Source organism: Hemitrygon akajei, chromosome 1 (assembly GCF_048418815.1).
Source record: "Hemitrygon akajei chromosome 1, sHemAka1.3, whole genome shotgun sequence".
Classification (NCBI taxonomy): domain Eukaryota; kingdom Metazoa; phylum Chordata; class Chondrichthyes; order Myliobatiformes; family Dasyatidae; genus Hemitrygon; species Hemitrygon akajei.
Genome location: NC_133124.1, coordinates 187,423,970 through 187,446,290, shown reverse-complemented (window position 1 = coordinate 187,446,290; position 22,321 = coordinate 187,423,970). Strand labels below are relative to the sequence as shown.

Genomic DNA, 22,321 nt, shown 5'->3' with positions numbered 1-22,321 from the left:
GGAACAACAAACCAGAAGCTGGAAGATGCCCTTTGAGGACATCAGTGGTGGGAAATGGACAGTAAGTGTCTTCGATTGAGGCCGCTTATCTAGACTGAAAGGAGGCTTCTGGGGATGGGGGCAGTAAACAATGCAGCAGGTCTTGCCGCTACTCTCTGCTCTGGGGACCCAGGTTCTGCTGGTTCCAGTGCCAGGGATCCTGGTTTGGGTCCTGGCCAGTCTGAGTGCTCTTCCTCTGGGTCGTTAGAGCTTCTTCCACCAGCTTCCTCATTTGCCTCTTTATTGTTTATAAGTGGCCCAGGAGAGAAAAGGCGTGTTATAATGAACAATTAAAAAGTAATAAAGGATTTTTATTAGTGTTTAATAATACAATAGAAAGACTCTGGGATTGCCCTTTGAGGGCATCTACACTGTCCCAGCACGGTTTCACTCTCTGGCCATTCTTCCCTTACCTGCCGAATCCCTTTTGTACAAGCAGCTATTAATCTTCCTCATTATCTCTGCAGAAAACAAAGGAAAGTCTTCGTTAAAAAGCTGGCGACGTCACATCGAGCCGCTCGGCGAGCACAAATTTATTAGTTAAATGTACATCAAAACACGCAGTGAAATGGGTCGTTTGTGTTAGCGACCAACACAGTCCGAGGAGGGGCGGGGGGCAGCCCGCTAAGTGTCGCCGTGTGCCCGGCACAAACATCGCATGCCCACAACTCACTAACCCCAAAAATCTTTGGACTGTGGGAGGAAACCGGAGCACCGGGAGGAAACTCACGCGGTCGCGGGGAGAACGTGCAAACTCCTTACAGGCAGCGCCGGGAATCGAAACCCGATCACGATCGCCGGCGCTGGGAAGGGTTACGCTGGCCGCTACGCCACCGTGCCACGAAGCTGGATATACGCAACGCACCGTGGTTCCGGTTTCACGGGCAGAGGCCACTGCATAAGGCCACTGAACTGCCCGAGGATCTGTGGGTGTTCTTGAGAGATTACCGTAATGGTAGGCGCTGACCCTGGGGGGGGAGGCTGCGTCTGTCTGAGCAGTTCGCATTGTTGGTCGGGCAGGGCAGATTGTCAAAGGATCTGCAGCGGCGAAATACCGCACGGTTGTAGGGGGCCCCTTTCATGCACAATTCTACATTAGTCCCAAACTCAGCGTCACAAACCCAAATAATTAAACATTGGAGAAGTGTGAAGCGATGCACTTCAGAAGGTCAAACTTAAAGGCAGGATAAAGGGATTTGTTTAAACAGTGTGGAGAAAGAGAGGGATCTTTGGGTCCAAACCCAAACAGAGAATATGTGGTCAGAATTGGTCAGTAGGGAAATCATGTTTGCCACATTTAGTACAGTTCTTTAAGTAGATGAATAAGGGGGCACTAACAGGTGCAGAGTATTTGCAATTACAGAAGACGCTGAATAAGATGTAACAAAAAGTTTTTATGTTAGGTGCGAGTTCCTGACAGTGGAGAGAATATGTTAGTGTGAATGGGAACTGACTAACAAAAAAGTGGGAAGTCAGGAAAAATTACTCCTTTTTGGTTTATAAATTGTACTTTGAGGGATGCTTCCAGGATGGGTACCTCAGTTACTTACAGAGTACAATATAAAGGCAGACCCTTCAGCCCAGTGCATCCATACTGACCTGCCACGCTCACCTGCACCAACCCCACTCTGTTATATTACTTCCCCATTCCTCCATGCCCTGCTTATTCAAGGTGCCTCTTCAATGTGGAAGTTGCCACTTCCTCCTTGGGCAGCTAATTCCAGACTCTGTGAAAAATGTACCCCTCAGATTCCCTTCAAACCTCCTCCCTCTCAACTTAAGCTTAGGCCCTGTAGTTGAAGACACCCCTATCAAGGAGACATGGCGACCAACTCCATCAGTGTCTGTCATAATTTAATAGAACTCTGTCACGTCACCTGTCAGTCTAATTCTCTTCAGGGTTACCAATCTTTACTGAAACTGAAGTCCTTCAATCCAGACAACATCACTGTGAATCTCTTCCACACCCTCTCTTCCTTAATCACATTGTTCCTAGAGTGTCAACCAGAACTGCACACAATATTCTAAGCTTTGTACAACTATAACATCATCCCAATTCTCACACTCAATACCCCTGTCAATGAACGTAAGCATACCATATGTCTACCTTCAGAGAACTATCTACTTGTACATCAAGGTCTTTACACTGCCCAATGCACTCACAGTTTCACTTTTGTAAGCCTCTCGTTTACCAAGAATTGCATTGCCAGAAAACAGCCTGTCCCAATAACACTTACCAGACCCTCTCTGATGTCATCAAAGAAAACTGGGCTTTCTCCAGCCAATAATCTTAACCCGAGGACCAGACATATCCTTCTGCACAATTATAGAAACAGCACAATACCTACAGCGCAATACAGGCCCTTCGGCCCACAATGGTGTGCCGAACATGTACTTACTTTACCTAGTGTTACCTACAGTCCTCTATTTTTCTAAGCTCCATGTACCTATCCAGGAGACTCTAAAAAGACCCTATTGTATCCGCCCCCACTACCGTCATCGGCAGCCCATTCCATGCACTCACCACTCTCTGCGTAAAAAAACTTACCCCTGACATCTCCTCTGTACCTACTTCCAAGCACATTAAAACTGTGTCCTCTCATGCTAGCCATTTCAGTCCTGGGAAAAAGCTCTGGCTATCCACACGATCGATGCCTCTCATCATCTTATACACCTCCATCAGGTCACCTCTCATCCTCCGTCGCTCCAAGGAGAAAAGGCCGAGTTCACTCAACCTATTTTCATAAGGCATGCTCCCCAATCCAGGCAACATCCTTGTAAATCTCCTCTGCACCCTTTCTATGGTTTCCACATCCTTCCTGTAGTGAGACAACCAGAACTGAGCACAGTACTCCAGTCAAGTCTGACCAGGGTCCTATATAGCTGCAACGTTACCCCTCGGCTCTTAAACTCATGGTTGATGAAGGCTAAATATCTTGAAACAAATGGAATTATGATCACTAGATTGCAGGTACGCCCAAATTCCTTTCATACAAGCGACAAAATTGAACCCAGAGGAGAAATAAACCCCCGAGGTCTTTCTGTTTGAAAACATGCCCTGCTGTTCACTGTATATATCCTGCCTGCTTTACCACTTCATATTCGTCCAAGTTCTGCTTCCAACCTACATTTCTCAATAAGGTGAAGAAATACAGAGAGGAGGTGGGAGGCAGTTAGCTTCACGCCTTTACACAACATGGAGTGCAGGTCCTCACATCTCTCAAGGTGGGATAAGCTAATTCGGTGGTTAATACTATGTAATAAATACATCAGTGCCCCCCCCTCCAGCACTCAGGAGATTCCTCTCACTAATGATCAGCGCTACAATGGGGTGGGAATAGTGTAACGCTGTTACAGCACTGACAAACCGGGTTCAATTCCCTCATTCCTCCATGCCCTGCTTATTCAAGGTGCCTCTTCAATGTGGAAGTTGTCACTTCATCCTCGGGCAGCTAATTCCAGACCCTGTGAAAAATGTATCCCCCAGACTCCCTTTAAACCTCCCCCCTCTCAACTTAAGCTTAGGCCCACAAGGAGTTTGTGACCACCTGGGTTTCCTCTGGGGGGCTCCAGTTTACCCCACATTACAAAGACGAGGAAATCTGCAGATACTGGAAGTTCAAGCAACACACACAAAATGCTGGTGGAACGCAACAGATGCTGCCTGGCCTGCTGCGTTCCACCAGCATTTTGTGTGTGTTGTCCCACATTACAATCAGGTTAGTAGGCTAATTGGTCACGTGGGTGGAATTCAGCTCCTTTGGCCTATTTTTATCTCAAAATAAAATTGAATATAAAATCAAAGGAGTGAAGATGGCACAAAATGTTCACAGAGAGGGAAAGGATTAGTGACTGGGGGAAAAAGAAAAAAAATCAGATGAGGACATTTGCTGTGGGCCACAACAGTATTACTTTTTCCCCAGCTCAAGCTGGTAAAACCTGAGATACGGGCAGAGCCAAGCACACTCATTTGTCAATTGACTATTCTAGTAGTGTTTAGTATTGTGGCTTTCTGAAGATTTTCAGAGATAGCACAGTGTAGCCCTAATCATTTAATGCTGTTGTGTAGTGACTTTGGGAAGATATCAGTTGTAGATTTACTGCCACGACAACGTATACCTTGTTCATGTTCCAAAGTCCTTCAATTTCCTCTTTTAATTCAGCACATTTCTGGTGTCTTTTCACTTACTGATTTCTGTAAGTTAGGTGTGTTTGGAATGACATATCTATTAATTAATTTGTACTTGCTTATAGATAGATAGATAGATACTTTATTCATCCCCATGGGGAAATTCAACTTTTTTCCAATGTCCCATACACTTGTTGTAGCAAAACTAATTACATACAATACTTAACTCAGTAAAAAATATGATATGCATCTAAATCACTATCTCAAAAAGCATTAATAATAGCTTTTAAAAAGTTCTTAAGTCCTGGCGGTAGAATTGTAAAGCCTAATGGCATTGGGGAGTATTGACCTCTTCATCCTGTCTGAGGAGCATTGCATCGATAGTAACCTGTCGCTGAAACTGCTTCTCTGTCTCTGGATGGTGCTATGTAGAGGATGTTCAGAGTTATCCATAATTGACCGTAGCCTACTCAGCGCCCTTCGCTCAGCTACCGATGTTAAACTCTCCAGTACTTTGCCCACGACAGAGCCCGCCTTCCTTACCAGCTTATTAAGACGTGAGGCGTCCCTCTTCTTAATGCTTCCTCCCCAACACGCCACCACAAAGAAGAGGGCGCTCTCCACAACTGACCTATAGAACATCTTCAGCATCTCACTACAGACATTGAATGACGCCAACCTTCTAAGGAAGTACAGTCGACTCTGTGCCTTCCTGCACAAGGCATCTGTGTTGGCAGTCCAGTCTAGCTTCTCGTCTAACTGTACTCCCAGATACTTGTAGGTCTTAACCTGCTCCACACATTCTCCATTAATGATCACTGGCTCCATATGAGGCCTAGATCTCCTAAAGTCCACCACCATCTCCTTGGTCTTGGTGATATTGAGATGCAGGTAGTTTGAGTTGCACCATATCACAAAGTCCTGTATCAGTTTCCTATACTCCTCCTCCTGTCCATTCCTGACACACCCCACTATGGCCGTGTCATCAGCGAACTTCTGCACATGGCAGGACTCCGAGTTATATTCATCCTGTATTATTATATCTGGACAGTTATTATAGATTGTCCCATCTGTAATAACTGATCGGTCAGAATATAATTTGTGGGATTTTGACTCTAAAGCTAGATCGGGCTTGTATTATTAGTAAGATGTGATTTCATTTAAGAGTTTGTATTATAAAGCCAGATTTTTGATTGTGCCTGTGTAAGTAATTGTTATTTTTTTTGTATTTGCACAGTTTGTCTGCTTTTACACATTGCTTGCTTGTCAGTCTTTGCGTGCAGATTTTTCAACCGATTCTTCATCAGAAATTTGTGGAAATTTAATCTTATGTAAAAAAAAGCTTCCATTTTGGAGGAATATGCAGGAAATTGAGATCTATAAGGATCAGAATAAAAATCTTGAAAAGTATTATTAATATCCTCATAGTTACTTACTATATCTCCATTGTTTTTACGAATCTTTAAAATTTGTCTTTTAGCTCTAACTGCTCTTAGTTGGGAAGCTAAGAGCTTATTATTTTTATCCCCAGAGATATATAATTGACTTTTCAATTTAAGCAAATATCCTTCAATAGGATATGTTAGTAATAAGTTATACTGTGATTATAGTTCTACTCTCCTTTTAAGTGAAACAGCATTTGGAGAGATTGCATTAATGTTATCCAATTCTTTAATTTGTTTAGAAATTATATCTAATTCCATTCTTGTTTGCTTCTTCAATTTAGCTATATACGATATAATCTGACCACGTAAATAAGCTTTCAAATGTATCCCAAATTAGTAACTTGGAGACGTTTCCTATATTATTAAAGAGAAAGAACTCTTTTATCTGAGTTTCAATAAACTCAACAAATTCTGCATTTTGTAATAAATAGTCTGGAAAATGCCAAAATGGTCTGGTAGAAACAACATCTTTCAATTCAAATATTAAATTTAAAGGAGCATGATCAGAAATAGCAATCGCATCATACTCACATTTCTGAACATTACATAAAAGTCAAGGGTCGACTATAAAACAGTCAATCGATTCTATCACAGTTCTTTGCTCGAAGACAATGATTTTCGGGGTAGTAAATGATAACATATACATACTTTGATAATAAATTTACTTTGAACTTTAGCAGGAAGCAAAAAAAGAGCAGTGTAATGTCTAAATGCGAAGAGACAATAGACTTCTGTTATACAAAAGGATTTAGGCAAGCTGGTACATGAAACACAAAGTTAATACCAGGTACGGCAAGTAATTTAAAAGAGAAAGGAACACAGAAGTCTTTTTACATCTATACAGGGCTTCGGTGATTTGAGCTGTTGTGCTTTTAGTCTGACGTCACTGGGAACTAAAATCTCATTTCATGAGCTGACTGGATTTGTGGACATTGAGCTGAGAGGCGATCTCACTGAGCACCTGACTTTGAGGAAGCTGAACAAGGTTAATACTGAAAGCTTGTTATTGTTTCAGAATAAGGGGCTGACTTTAATTTGGGGATTAGGAGTTCAATCAAATAAAGCCAGAAGACAATAAGACGTTGGAGATGCTGCTGTAAATCGTTAAACTTTAACAACATCCAGGGATTTTCTCTTTGGATGGAGGGAGGATGAGGTGTGACTTGGAAGAGGTGTACAACATGATAAGGGACATAGATCAAGTGTTCATAGATTAATGCATAGTGGTTTGCAGGGCAGTAGTACAGGATGCTAATGGTGCAGTAGTACAGGATGCTAATGGTGCAGTAGCACAGGATGCTAATGGGGCAGTAGCACAGGATGTTAATGGTGCAGTAGCACAGGATGTTAATGGTGCAGTAGCACAGGATGTTAATGGGGCAGTAGCACAGGATGTTAATGGTGCAGTAGCACAGGATGTTAATGGGGCAGTAGCACAGGATGTTAATGGGGCAGTAGCACAGGATGTTAATGGTGCAGTAGCACAGGATGTTAATGGGGCAGTAGTACAGGATGCTAATGGGGCAGTAGTAGAGGATGCTAATGGGGCAGTAGTAGAGGATGCTAATGGGGCAGTAGTACAGGATGCTAATGGTGCAGTAGTACAGGATGTTAATGGGGCAGTAGTACAGGATGCTAATGGTGCAGTAGTACAGGATGCTAATGGTGCAGTAGTACAGGATGCTAATGGTGCAGTAGTACAGGATGCTAATGGGGCAGTAGTACAGGATGCTAATGGGGCAGTAGTAGAGGATGCTAATGGGGCAGTAGTAGAGGAGTTTCTGAAAGAATGTGGTTTAATTTGTTTAAATGATGGAAGACCGTCAAGGAAGGACATTGCCAAAGTTGGGGGCTCTTGTCTGGACTCAACTCTTATCTCTGCTCCACTTGCTGGTCTTGGTAGATGGGATGTCATGACTGACTGAATGGGGAGTTATCATTTCCCAGTCCTGTGCATTGTAGGGGTCAAGGTTCACTGTCAGAATTTGAGTTGTCTAACCCTTGTCAAAGTTTTAAGATACTAGGTTACATTGATGTAAGATGCAACTGGAAAATGGATAATGGACGAGAGACCATCCTTGTTAAAATGAGACAGCACATCATTATGGAAATTGAAGGTGTTTGAGTCAATTACGGTTGAAATTGGGGGAAAGAATAGTAGAGTTAATTTTTATAACCCTTGGAAATATGACACTTGATATATTGGAAACAGCAGTGGAAATGGGGGAAAAATTAGGTTAAATGATGTGGGGATTTCAAAGCATGGTACTATATGGAGTTGCAGTGACATAAATGTGAAAGGGACACTTTCTGGAAGAAAAAAGTTTGGATGACGGTAGGAGCACAAGTTAATAGAACAGTTTCTGGTGTTGACCTTAAGCTGGTTTCTGAGGATAGATCAGGTATGTGTAACTGGAAAGTGTATCATGACATAACAGTGGGGAGTGATCCTTTCCCCATTGTCAGCACAATGGGAAGAGGAGAGGTTCTCATATCCCCAGATGGAATTTTAAAAAGGCAAATTGGGATGCATTTGTTGATTTATGTGAAGGCAGATTTCCTGATCATTTGGTTTTGGAGGATTTCAAGCTGAGAGATAGTACCTTGGTTCTGCACTCAAACCAATAGCTAAGGAATCAATGCCCAGCCCGTGAGGAGATGATCAAAGGGCAGATGTTCTCTGGTGGGCAGATGAATGTAAAAGAGCTGTGAAGGGGCAGAATAAAACTTGAGGAAAGTTAGGCAGTCCAGTCATCTTCCACACAACGTGAAAGAGCTCAAGCCATAGTTACAAGAGTAATGAGAAAGGCAAAATATAAAGTATTGGAGAACGTACTGTGATAGTATTAGGAAAGAGATCCAGGGCAGGGAAGTTTGGGGTATAATACAGAAAATGGGAGGGGTTAGAAAACTTGAGGCATTACCGGTTTTGTAGGGTGGGGAGACAGTTGCAATTACTGACTCTGAAAAAGCAGAAGTGCTAGCAAGCAAACATACATGGCAGTGAAAATATTTGGCCAATTTAAGTAGGGAGAGTCTTACAGAAAAAGTTTTAGCAAACAATCCTTAGATTGCTGAGAAGGAAAACAGAATGTTCCAGTTCCTGGCTTGGAAGCTGAATTTACATTGTCTTTCAACAATATTTTTATTGTTTTATTTTAAATAAAGAGAATATAGTGTAAAGGAGAATTGTGCAGTGCATAACAAATGTACAATTCACATTCATGAAAGAGATGCACTCAGAGTACAAACATTATCACCCCACCCCTCCCAGTCCCCAACTCCAAGTCATCAATGCATTGACAAAAAAGGGTTAAACAGAACCTTTGTCCCCACAGAGCTGCATTGGTATTGAGAAGGTGTATTTTTCCAATACATAGGCTGTTGTATAACAAATCTGAGTCTGAAGAGTTTTACTGGAAAATGCTGGAGGTCAGGGATTTAGGTACTGAGGAAAGGGAGAGAGAATGGACCTTTAGTCTGGCTGGGAACTTTGAAAATATTCAGGAAAAGGGTCCCCACACTTTTTGGAACGTTATTTCCAAATTGAGGATTGAGTAGCAGATCTTCTCAAAGTGTAGACTGGGCATGATGTGAATTTACATTGTCTGAACTTAATAGTGCCGGTCAGACAACACCTGGGAAAGATGATATTTGTTATAATGTGTTTACACGGTTATCAGATCCGAAACTCACGTGGCTTTGAAATTCTTTAATACAATATGGGTTAAAGGCGACTCCCTGCTTCTTGGAAATTAGAGGTAGTTATCCCGATATTGATCCCAATTAAGGATCAATCAGATCCTTCCAGGTATAGGCCTATGTCACTAATCTCACATGCATGTAGGATAACGAGATGAATGGTTATAGCAAAGCTTTCTGATTTTGTAGAAAGTAATAGAAAATTGCTGTAAACCAATCTGAATTTCATAAAGGGAGAATGACCATCTGAAGCCTGGAACCTGATATTCGTAAGGCCAAGTTAATAAAGAATCAGCGGTGGCAGTTTTTTTGATGAAGTGGAAGTTTCTGTTACGTTATGGACACAAGGGTTGCTGCTTGAACTGGAAAAGGCGATGGGTTTAATTAGATTCAAGATTTGTTGTGATAGGAAGATACAAGTTAGGGAGGGAACAACTTTCTCCAAGGAGTACGAGACAGAGAATGGGGCTCCACGGGGAGCATGTAGTCCGCTCCTTTTTTAACTTTATGATTAAATGCATTTTCGTAGATGCTGGCTCAGACGTTTTCAAATCATTATCTGCTGATGACGGTGCAGAGTGGAGGAGAGGCTGGGATACACGTTATGTAGTTAGGACCATGCACACAGCTGTTAATAAAGTAGACACAGGGGTTCCCAGTCTGGGGTCGTGGACCCCTCGGTTACTGGTAGGGGCTCATTGCATTAAAAACCCCTGAAGTAGAGCAATGGGGGTGCTGGCGGGGGTTTTAAAAATTTCTACTGCAAAGACTCAAGCTCTTTGTTTTTTTCTAAAAGGAACACTGCATCTCAAGTTATGTGGTAAATCTCTTAAGCAAGTGGCGAAGCTTCTAGATACGTGGGTAGACTCAAAACATGGAAGGTGTGTGTGAATAAAATTCTAGAGACGTGTAAAAACCGTTACGTGTGCCCAGGTGCTTGGTTGGGTGTGATTGGGGTGTGAGTAGGAGGTCACTTTAACAAGTGTATATTGCTCTAATCAGAACTTTTTTTTTGATTATGGATGTGTTATGTATGGGTCAGCCTCACCGGCGGTCTTAAAACCCCCAGACAGAGTTCAAGCTCAGGTACTGAGGTTACATTGTGATGCTATTAAATCATCTCCAATTTCAGCAAGACTGGTAGAAATGTTCCAACTACACAGCTACTGTTCGCAATGGTTATTTGGTTAACGCAGGAAGACATAAAGTTGATCATCCAGTATTAACAACACTGAGTGTTGGGAGCACTGCTTTCATAGGTGGATGGGAAATGAATGAACACAAGATCTTGGGTTGTTTAATGTGGAATATGGGCCCAGTGTGCCCCTTTCCGACACTCCTCCATGGAATTTCCCTCTGCCTGCGGCTGATCTGGGACCTCAGGAAAAGATCAGAGTCAGTAATTGTTCTATCAGTGGCACAGGAAGTCTAGCAATAACTGCAAGGGAGAGATAACGGATTCTTACATATCTTCACAGATGGTTCAAAAGATCACATGGCAGGTCGTTCAGTGTCCCTGTTTGTTTCAGGTGACTATCAGGACAAGATTATCAAGGGAAGAGATGCAAGTATTGGACATCCTAGGCTGAATAATTCCTTGTTCAGGATTAATACGCATAATCCCAGGATTTGTAGGGAGAGCACTTGTCAAGAAACGGTGCAGCATTTACTATTTGAATGCAGTTCCTATATAAGGTGCAAAGGAAATTGCCGGATTGAGATCTTAGGACAGACATGGACAGCTGTTTAAGACTGAAGTTTAAGTTTGTTAGATCACTGACATTGTAATGTATACAAGTGTGTATCTGACTTTCTGAAAAGCTTTAAACTTTTTAATATTATGAGTTTTTTTTGGGGGGGAGGGGTGGCATTTAGCGGCTAGACTTCTGGTCTCTTTGCCTCACACTCAAACTCAGTAGGTGGCGGTGATGCACCTCATGCTGGCCCACCACCACCACTCAACTTTACAAGAAGATTTACTGGAAATGATGAGGAAAAGGACACAAACAGGAGGCAAAAGAATTCATTCCTCAGCCTCGATGACTGGCTTGCTTGTCCATAACGCGATGGAAAGTCCTTCTGGTTTATGAGAATCGGACCTGTGTTTGACAATCCTTTGTCATCTGTAAGCCGGACATCTTGCGTTTAAGTTAGAAATCCTAAAGTTTCAAGTGTGTGTCAAGAATTATTTGGCTAAAATTTCACTGCTTAAACTACTTTTTTTCAGCTGGGAGTATCCTCTCCTTGCTAGTGAGGGGGGGACCCTGCACTCAAACAGTGGGTATTGGCAACTAGACTTCCCTGTAGAGACCAGATAGGGAGGTAAACATGTGAAGACGAGTGGGGGGAGGGGGCTTCTTCACTCAGAGTGTGGAATAAGCTGCCAGTGGTTTGATTTCAACATTATAGAGAAGTTTGGATAAGTACATTGATTGGAGAACATGGTCTAGCAGCAAGTTATTAACACTATTCAGAATAACAATTTCCCATGGACTAGATGGGCTGAAGGGCCAGTTTCTGTACTATAATACTGATTTTAAAACTGTATTTGAAGTGCAGGTTGATGCAGTATAACCTTCCAATAGTAAGTGACATCCACTGCCTCTCCTTTGTCCACCCTGCTTGTTACCTCACTGAAGAATTCCAACAGATTCGTCAGGGAAGATTTCCTTTTACAGAAACCATGCTGACTTTGAATTATTAGTCTCCAAGTACCTCGAAACCTCTCCTTAAAATTGGCCACCAACTCCTTCCCAGCCACTGAGGTTAACTGGCCGATAATTTCCTTTCTTTTGTCTTCCTCTCTTCTTAAGGAGTGGAGTGACATTTGCATTTTCCAGTCCAGGACTGAGCCAGAATCAAGTGACCTCTTCAGCCCCCTCTGTCAGGACTCTGGGATGTAGTCCATCTGGTCCAGGGTGACTTATCCACCTTCAGACCTTTCAGTCTGCCTAGCACTTTTTCCTCTGTAATAGCAATGGCACACGCCTGCTCCCCGACTCTCACGGACCCCTAGCATACAGCTAGTATCTTCCACAGTGAAGAATAAAGCAAAGTACTTCCGCCATTTCTGTGTCCCCCATTATTACCTTGCCAGCAGCATTTTCCAGTGGTCGGTTATCTACTCTCCCCTCCCTTAAAAGTTCCTAGTATCCTGCTTTATATTATCAGCTCGTTTGCCCTCATATTTCATCTTTTCCCTTCTTATAACTTTTTTAGTTGCATTTTGTTGGATTTTTAAAGCTTCCCAATCATCCAACTTCCTACTCACCTTTGCTACCTTATATGGTCTTTCCTTGGCTTTTATGCAGTCACGTCATCCCCGTTTACCTCGCCCTGCCATTTGAGAGCAACTTCCTCTGCGGGACACGTCTATCCTGTGCCTTGTGAACTATTCTCTGAAACTTCAGCCACCTCTGCTCTGAGTCATCCTACCAGTACCCCCTACAACCCACCTGGGCAAACTCCTCTCTCGTGCCTCTGTAATTCCCTTCGTTCCACTGCAATACTGATACATGTGACTTATGCTTCTCCCTCTCAAATTGCCATACAAATTCAATCACATTATAAACAGGGCGTTATAAGCATTGCTTTATGTTTAGCTGACTAATAAAATCAGGGCTATTACACAACACCCAATCAAAGATAACCTTTCCCCTAGTCAGCTTGAGCACACGGTGTTCTAAAACGTCATCTCGTAGGCATCAAATAAATTCCCCCTCTTGCGATCCAATACCAACTTGATTTTCCCAATCCCCTTGCATATTGAAGTCCCCCTTTACAATCGTGTCGTCACCCTTACTACATGTCCTTTCCAGCTCCCTCTGCAATCTCAACCCCACATCTTGGCTACTATTTGGAGGCCTATGTATGTTTCCCATAATGGTTTTTTCACCTTTGCAGTTTTTTAACTCCACCCACAAAGATTCGACATTCTCTGACCCTATGTCACCTCTTCTAAAGATATAATTCCAGCTCTTACCCACAGAGCCACACCACTGCCTTTGCCTTCCTGCCTGTCCTTTCAATACAACGTACATCCCTTTTGATGTTTAGCTCCCAACTACGGCCTTCTTTCAGCCATGAATCAGTGATGCCCACAACAACATACAATCTCTAACTGCGCCATGGCAACCACCTTATTCTGAACGCTACGCGCGTTTAAATACAGCACCTTCAGTCCTGCATTCTTCACCCTCATGAATTTTGCCTCTATCTGCAGTTGTACCCAATCGTTGGCCTGTCCTTCCTTACATTTATGTTACATATTACATCATCTACTTGTAAACCGGCTGGCTCATCCTCAGCTCTATCATCCTGGTTCCCATCTCCCTGCCATATTAGTCTAAACCACTCCCAACAGCTCCCTGCAAGGATATTGGTCCCCCTCGGAGTCAAGTGCAGCCTGTCCCAATACAAGGAGGATTAGGTCCCATGGCTCAGGATTAAGTTGGGAGGACTTGTGGACCTGGTACTCTTGAAGGAACGTGAGGTTAAGGCTAGAGGTAGAGCTGTCAGAAGTCAGGAACTGTCAAGAAACATTGATTTGATGTTGAGTGGAGTCAGGGCCAAAGTAAATTTATTATAAAACTATGTACAGTCGGCCCTCCTTATCTGCAGGGGATTGGTTCCGAGATCCCCCGCGGATACCAAAATACGCGGATGCTCAAGTCCCTTATTTAATCTGGCTCAGTGCGGTGGTCTTTAAGACCCAGCGGAACCCCGGACTTTAGTGCGGTGGATATTAGGACCTGGCGGTGCAGCTCTGAATCCGTGATTATTTTCTGTTCACGAAAATAATCACGATCACGATTGAAAATAAGGTGGAAGTAATAAAGCAATCGGAAAGAGGCGAAACACCATCGGTCATTGGAAAAGCTTTAGGCTACAGTCGGTCAACGATCAGAACAATTTTAATGGAGCATGTGAAAGGCCCTGCCCCAATGAAAGCTACATTTATTACTAAGCAACGCAGTGGTTTAATTATTGAAATACGTATGTTTCTTAAGTGTTTTATATGCGTAGAAAGGTAAAATATGTTCTATATACTAAGAAAAATGTTTGACTGACACTAAATAATACCGGATGTACCTGTTCCAACTTCAAATCCGACTTAAAGACGGACTCAGGAATGGAACTCATTCATAACCCGGGGACTGCCTGTACTTTAAGTCATTTCTAGATTACTTATAATACCTAATACAATGTAAATGCTATGTAAGTAGTTGTTATACTGTATTGTTTAGGGAATAATGACAAGAAAAAATAGTCTGTACATGCTCAAACAACAAGTGCTGGAGAGAGAACTTCCGGGTTTTCCCGATCCACGGTTGGTTGAATCCGCGCATGTGGAATCCGCGGATAAGGAGGGCCGACTGTACATGTTACCGTATACTATCTAGAGATTCAGTTTCTTGTAAACATTTATGGGAATTTAAATACAATAATGAAAAATTATACATAATGAGACTGACAAAAATGTGCAGAGAAGACAAATGGTGCAATATATAAAAGAATATTGAGAGCATGAGTTAGAGGCTTCGGAAGTGAGCCTGTAACTTGTGGCACACAGAAAACGCTGGAGGGATTCAGCAGGCCAGGAGGCATCCACGGAGAGGAACGAACAGCTGACGTTTTGGGCCGAGACCCTACAGGTTGTGAAATCCGTTCAGTGTTGAGGTGAGGGAGGTTATCCAAGCCAGTTCAGGATGGCTGTTCCTGAACCTAGTGGGACGCAAGGCTCCCCCCGTACCTCCTCCCCGATGGCAATAAGAGCCAGGAGGAAGTGCGTGGGGGAGAGCCAGTGTCTGCCATCGTCGACAATCACACCAACCTTGTCAATGGTTCAGTCACAAGATCAGGGTCAGGGTCAACAGAATAAAACATTACAAGTTCAGAGGGGAGGGTGCAAGAGTGAGCAAGCAGGGTACATTTATCAGTTCGTTGAGACTTACCACAGAGTTTCCTCCTGTAATACGCAAGAATAACAATGAGAACCAAGACGACAATGGGGATAATCACGAATGCCAGATAACTGCCTGAAAAGGAAAGGAGGTTCCGGTTATTGACGCCAACACCTTTGTAACAGCAGTGGAGTTGTTAAACACGTGGAGAAGGTACTCACTTCCCGTTGCTGTCGGACTAACTTCAGCTTTACTCTTCCCGCACTCAGTGTCTGAAGTCGGTGTGCAGTTCTTGGTGATCTCACCCTCTGGGCAGCTGGAAGATGAGATGGAATCACAGGGTTGTTCATCGGGTGCAAGGTGTTGGCCAGCGAGAACAATTCAGCAAAGAGGAAGGAGGCAAGGGCAGTGGAAACGGGCAGAGGGAAAGGTCTTTACTCTTGCCGCGTGAGCATTTTGCAGGCTGATTCTCGCTGAGGGATCGCTTAATCAGAGCGTGATTAACCGAACGTGGGCATAGTGAGATTTCTGCTGATGATCTACTAAACCTGAAATGGCTTTCAGACAAGAAGCTGCTTATTATGTAAACTCACAGGCTTGCAGGAGGAACAGCCTGTGGGTCTGCTGGTCTGGCTTATCTGCTTGGACGGGTTTGAACCCGTCCAAGTCGGAAACTATCCAGACGGCAAATCTGGGTGCTAGAGCCATAAAGCAATTATGCTTGTAGCCTTGGGTCCCGTCCAATGAGAAGCTGATACAGGGGCCAGTCAGATGAGCTTGGGTCCCAGCCAATGAGAAGCTGATACAGGGGCCAGTCAGATGAGCTTGGGTCCCAGCCAATGAGAAGCTGATACAGGAGCTAGTCAGATGAGCTTGGGTCCCATCCAATGAGAAGCTGATATAGGCCAGTCAGAGCTTCAGTCACATCCAATGAGAAGCTGATAGAGAGGTCAGTCAGATGAGCTTGAGTCACATCCAATCAGAAGCTGATACAGGGGTCAGTCAGATGAGCTTGAGCCACATCCAATCAGAAGCTGATACAGGGTTCAGTCAGATGAGCTTGAATCACATCCAATCAGAAGCTGATACAGGGATCAGTCAGATGAGCTTGAATCACATCCAATCAGAAGCTGATACAGGGATCAGTCAGATGAGCTTGAATCACATCCAATCAGAAGCTGATACAGGGATCAGTCAGATGAGCTTGGGTCCCAACCAATGAGAAGCTGATGTAGGGGTCAGTCAGATGATCTTGACCCAATGAAACTAAAGCAGAGTTTGATCTGACAACAGGAGCAAGGATGGAGAAATTTGGGAGTACAGGGAGCGACCAACCAGAAGTGGATGGAGGTTACATCGGGACCAAGAAGAACGCCTGGCTAGCATAGACTTGTTTCCCTAGGTGTTACCTTTACTATTCTTTGACAAAGTTTTGTAAATTTATGTGTTTGCTACCTGAGTAATACAAGTACTGTCAGTAGATACAGACTCTACTTGATATTGTTGCGGTCTAACACCTTAAAGGCTTTCTTCAATACCGACCCATGCTGATGTTGGCCTATGTGTGCATGCTGGGAGGTAAGGAACTGGTCCCAGCAAACACGTGCTTGGGGATCACGTAAGCTGGTTTATTTGAGTCTAACCAATCTTGGGAAGTTTTTCCAGGAAATTACCAGGAGAGTTAATGAAGGAAAGGCAGCAGACGTTGTCTACGTGGACTTTAGCAAGGCACTTGACAAAGTCCTGCATGGGAGACTAGTCACCCAGAAGGTGACTTGCATTCAGGATGAGGTAGTAAATTGGATTCAACATTGCCTTAGTGGGAGAAGTCAGAGGGTGGTGGTAAATGGTTGCTCTCTGTCTGGAGGCCTGTGACTACTGGAATGTCCCAGGGGTCGGTGCTGGGTTCGTTGTTTGTCATCTATATCAATAACTTGGATGATAATGTAATAAATTGAATCAGCCAAGTTTGGGGGGGCTTAATGGACAGGAGGGAAGGCCATCATCAATGCTTGCAGCAGGATCTGGACCAGACGGGAAAACGGTCTGAAAATGGGCAGATGGAATTTAATGCAGACAAGTGTGGGGTGTGACACTTTGGGGGAACTAGCCAGGGTAGGGCTTACACAGTGACCAGCAGGCCACCGAGGAGTGCGGTGGAACAGAAGGATCTGGGAATACAGAGCCATAATTTCTTGAAAGTGGTGTTGCAGGTAAATGGGCTCGTAAAGAAAGCTTTTGGCACATTGGCCTTCGTAAATCAATGTATCGGGTAAGGGAGACGGGATGTTATGTTGAAGACATTGGTGAGGCCTAATTTGGAGTATTGGGTGCAGTTCTGATCACCTACATATGGGAAAGATATCAAAGACTTGACAGAGATTGATCTAAGAGGGTTGAAAGAGTGCAGAGAAAATTTACAAGGATGATGCCAGGACCTGAGGACCCAAGTTATAGGGTAAGGCTAAATAGGTGAGGACTTTATACGCAGACTAAAGTGCTACAGTTACTGAGAAAGTGCAGTGCGGATAGTCAATAAGGCGCAAGGTCACAACGAGGTAGATTCGGGTCAAGAGCCCATCCTGTCGCCCTGGGGAGAAGTTTATGGTCTTATGACGCAGGGGTAGAAGCTGTCCTTGAGCCTGGTGGTACATGCTTTCAGGCATTTGTATCTTCTGCCCGATGGTACAGTTGGCACGAGCAAGCAGAGTCTTACTGTTATAAATCAGGTTGTGGTGGGAGTGTCTGCAGGCCAAAGGCCAGTGTCACTAACCCCTAGGGCAGGGTCACAAGGGTGTCACACCGTAAAGATTATTTGTACCGAACAACTGAAATGCACGCTGTCCGTTCATATTGGAGATGGATATTACTTACCGGGATTTACATTTCTGGCACACTTCACAGGCCTGATCAGGGACGCAGAAGGAACCAGCTCGACACTCGCACACCGTGTCCGTCCGCGGGGTGCAAGGGGACACCTGCCACTGATCTGTAGAGAGAGAGGGAGAGTGACACACCCACACGATGGGAAATTACCGATCCACACGTCAGTCCAGGGACACCTGCGGGCGAGGATGGAAGCTGGCTGGAATCTCACGGGTCTGGCGGGCAGGGGGAGCAAGTGAGTTTGCCTCACCAGGGATAGGGAGTTGACCATTCAGAGGCCCCTCCCTTATTTGAAAACAACACAAAACACCTTATAAATCAAGTCTACGAGTTATTTACACTCAAGTACAAGGGGGATATTTGAGTAAGTTTTTCACACAGAGAGTGTGGAATGCACTGCCAGCGACGGTGCTGGAGGCGGATACAATGGGGTCTTTTAAGACCCTCTTAGATAGGTACGTGGAGCTTAGAAATACAGAGGGCTATGCGTTAGGGAAATTCTAGGCAGTTTCTAGAGTAGGTTACATGGTCGGCACAACATTGTGGGCCGAAGGGCCTGTAATGTGATGTAGGTTTCTATGCTTCTAAATTAAAATACAATTGTACAATCAATTCCTGGGGAGGGGGGGGGCACCCCCTCCATTGTAGGATGACTCCCATATGTTCCCTCTCCCCAAGGGTACCTAGCCACCGATGTAACCCCCGAGAGTGAGAGTCACGCAGTCAGTTTGGGCAGGCCTGTCAACTGGGCCCAAGGCCCAGGAGCAGGCCGACCAGGAGAATCCCTGAGCAACCCCCCCCATAGATCAGGAGTGCGGGGCTGAAGCGTAGTCAAAACAGGGGCTGCAACTTCTCAACCTCCGTATAAATACAGACTTAAATACCCCCAATGACTTGGTCTGCACAGCCATCTGTGGCAACGAGTTCCACAGATTCACCACCCTCTGGCTAAAGAATTTTTTCCTCATCTCTGTTCTAAGACTGTACCCCCGGTACTCGTCTCCCCCACTACGGGAAATATCCTCTCCACATCCACTCTATGTAAGCCTTTGAATATTCAATAGGCCTCCGGCACTCCACCTCTCTGGGAAGGTCAGAGGCCCAGGAGATCTCCAGATCTCCTCGGAACCCAATGGCCTCCAGCAGGCCACTCGGATTCCGTAGAGACGGCCCCTACAGGCAAACCCCCTTCTGCTAGTAACCCCCCCCCAATCCTTTCCCCAGCGGATATCTGTTTATGAGCGCACCACCCCGACGGAGGGGCAAGTCCATCCCCTTAGATTATCCTCATATGTCAACCTAGAGGGCACAGACTCACAAACTCAAGGGAGACACAGAGACAGAGAGAGACTCTTTCCTCTGACAGCCCTGAGCCCCCTGACAGTTCCTGATCTTCAGATTCAGCGGACTCGCCTTTTTTTCTGCCGACGTGGGTAGTTCTAACCTCAATTTCAGAGGAGTTAATATTCCTCAGCACCGGATCTTCCCACGGCTCCTCCAAGCCCTCGCTGAGCCATCCTGCCATCCAGGTTAGGTCTAAGGGAAACCACAGGCTCTTTCTCCCGTGAGAGAGAGGCCTGGAGCTGTTCCTCCTTCCTCATAGCCTCCTGCCCTTTACCTCAACCCGCCCCTCCTCGCCATTGTCGCAGACGTGGCGAAACGGAAGAAATTACCGTCAAAGATGAAACTCTTGCTCCTCCCTCCTTCCTCGTCACTGGTCTCCAGGATTTGTATCCGAAAAGAGAAACCAACCTTGTCCAGAGAGCTGGCGAGGTGCCGCCGCTCCCACAATGCGACCCTCTCTCGGTGTTGCCCCCTCTCACCCTCAGCACCGCTCCTCCCACCGTGCACTATGAACCCAACGTTTGTGGCCATTTTTCAAACACTGCCCGGTCCTAGAGTCAGGAGCAACTCAAGAAGCCAGTGTCAACACGTAGCCGTAGAGAGACGGCGTGGAGGGTTGGGGAAGTGACGTGAAGTTTTCACAGCAACCGATGACCAGCACCCAGATGCCAGAAGAACATTCAACCACGTTGCCTACCTTTCCGACAAGTCTGGCAAGGCAGACACTTCTCCAGCCCGTTCTCCCACTTGGTGTACTCCTCCCCCGCCACGCAGGGCTGGCAATTCGCACTCTCCAGGTTCTTCTGACAATGCGCGGCCACACGAGTCCCTGCAATCACAGGGCAGGCTGTCAGTCGGCACGCCCAGGCAGGCCGAGGGAGACGTGGCGGGTACCAATCGCCAGAGAATGGTCTGCCCTGTTGTGGCCACAAGCGGGCATCTGCGCCCGACCAATGAACTCAGCGAGTCTGTGGGGGCCACGCCAGCGAAGGTGGCACAGCAGCGCAGGGGGTCACTGTAATGCTTCACAGTGCCAGCGTGCGGAGTTCAATTCCTGCCGCTGCCTGTAACGGGCTCGTACCTCTAGATGGAACAGTTTCCACCCAGATTTCAGAGACACAAGGGTCCGGAAGTTATGGGCAATGCTACGTTGGTGCTAGAAACTGGGCTGGCCCCCCTGTGCGGCCCTTGGATCGTGTTAGCCATTGATGCAAAGCACTGATTTGCTGTATGTTTGACACAAAGCTAATCAAACCTAGCTATTTATTACAAATGGGTGGCCGGGCGGAAAGTAGAGAATCCAGTCCTGAATGGTTCTGGGTCTCCTATCCCGTCCCTTCAGATCTGGGACCACGGGACTCTTTCTGAGCCACAAGGGTTCAGAATTCAAGTTTATTTATCGAAACATGTTGCTTGCATTCACAGCCTCCCGACCCTAGGAGGGGTATAGATCAGGCAAATGCAAGCAGGCTTTCTCCCCCACTGCGTTGTCATGGGTCAAGGGTGAAAGGCAAAATGTTTGATGGGAATGTGAGGGGCAGATTCTGCCCCCAGGGCGATGGAGATGTGGAACAAGCCGCCAGCAAGAAGTGGGGGACAGCAGCTTGATTGTAACATGCAAGAGAAATTTGGACAGGTACACGTAGGAGTATGGAGGGCCATGGTCAGGATTCAAGTGGATGGGACTGGAATAGTTTGGCATGGACTAGATGGGCTGAAGGGCCTGTTTGTCATGCTCTGAAACTCAAAGCAGTGAAGAACCTGGTCACAAATTTCAGGCGGAACTCGGACCTGACCTGATCAGCCAAGCAATAGGAGCTGCTCTCCTGAAGGAGACGTTAAGGTGTTGTTGTGGGGAAACGGCAGGACCGATGTTAGGCTCATCAGGAGTCAAAATTGGCAACGCACGGATCAGGGCACTGGGCCAAGACCAGTCCAGGCCTTGCCTCTGCTCCTGAACCAGCAGTGCAACCTGTCCGTACAAGAGCAGAGTGGTGCGTTCAACAACCGCAGAACCTCAGCCTACCTGCGGGGCATTTTTTACAGCACAGGTGACTCCTCACAGCGTAATATTCCTCCGTGATGCAGTGAGAACTTCGGCTGGTCCAGTTGCGATAACTTCCATGGATCACTTCTCTCTTCACAGGGCCTCCGTGTTCAGTGGGACCCACAGACAGCCCTACAACAAAACACTGAACAGAACAGCAAGGATTAACACAAGATTCTGCAGATGCCGGAAATCCAGAGCAACCACACACACACACAAGCTGACGGAGTGGGAAAGGTTGCAACAGGTGCTTCACAAGGGTGGTATTTAAGCCTTGTGATGCACGATGGAGAGCTGAAGGAAGATGCAGGGGAACTTCTTCAGCCCTTTAACCTTTCCAAGGATCAACTTGGATCACCATATGCATCCATGGCCACTTTATCACCTACTCCTCAAAACTCAGCGCTGCTGTAGTCCGTCCACTTCAAGGTTCAAACCATGCAAGCAGAGACCTTCCACACGCCACAGTTACGACGTGTGGTTATTTGAGTTACTGTCGCCTTCCTGTCAGCTTGAACCCCTCAAGCCATTCTCCTCTGGCTTCTCTCATTTTCAAAGTGTTTTTGCCCACAGAACTGCCACTCACTAGATCTTTTTTGTTTCTCGCACCATTCTCAGTAAACTCCACAGACTGTCCTACTTGAAAATCCCAGGAGGTCAGCAGTTTCAGAGATACTCAAACCACCCCATCTGGCACCAACGATCACCCCACTGTCTAAGCCACTTGGATCAGACATTTCTTCCCCATTCTGATGTTTAGCCTGAACAACGACTGAACCTCTTGACCATGCCTGCGTGCTTTTATGCAGAGTTGTTTGACGACTGG

At 45.5% G+C, this 22,321-nt stretch overlaps 1 protein-coding gene across 1 annotated transcript in view; it reads right to left on the bottom strand.

Annotated features, from left to right (window-relative positions):
* Positions 1–22,321, bottom strand: part of LOC140733327 (tumor necrosis factor receptor superfamily member 10B-like) — a 59,033-nt gene that overhangs the window by 13,776 nt on the left and 22,936 nt on the right. Inside the window, exons 2-7 of the mRNA XM_073056522.1 lie at positions 21,475–21,640; positions 20,146–20,277; positions 18,093–18,207; positions 15,440–15,534; positions 15,270–15,353; positions 453–500 (exon numbers count right to left, since the gene is read on the bottom strand). Coding sequence (XP_072912623.1) covers positions 453–500; positions 15,270–15,353; positions 15,440–15,534; positions 18,093–18,207; positions 20,146–20,277; positions 21,475–21,640 — 640 coding nt within the window. The remainder of the gene's footprint in view (positions 1–452; positions 501–15,269; positions 15,354–15,439; positions 15,535–18,092; positions 18,208–20,145; positions 20,278–21,474; positions 21,641–22,321) is intronic.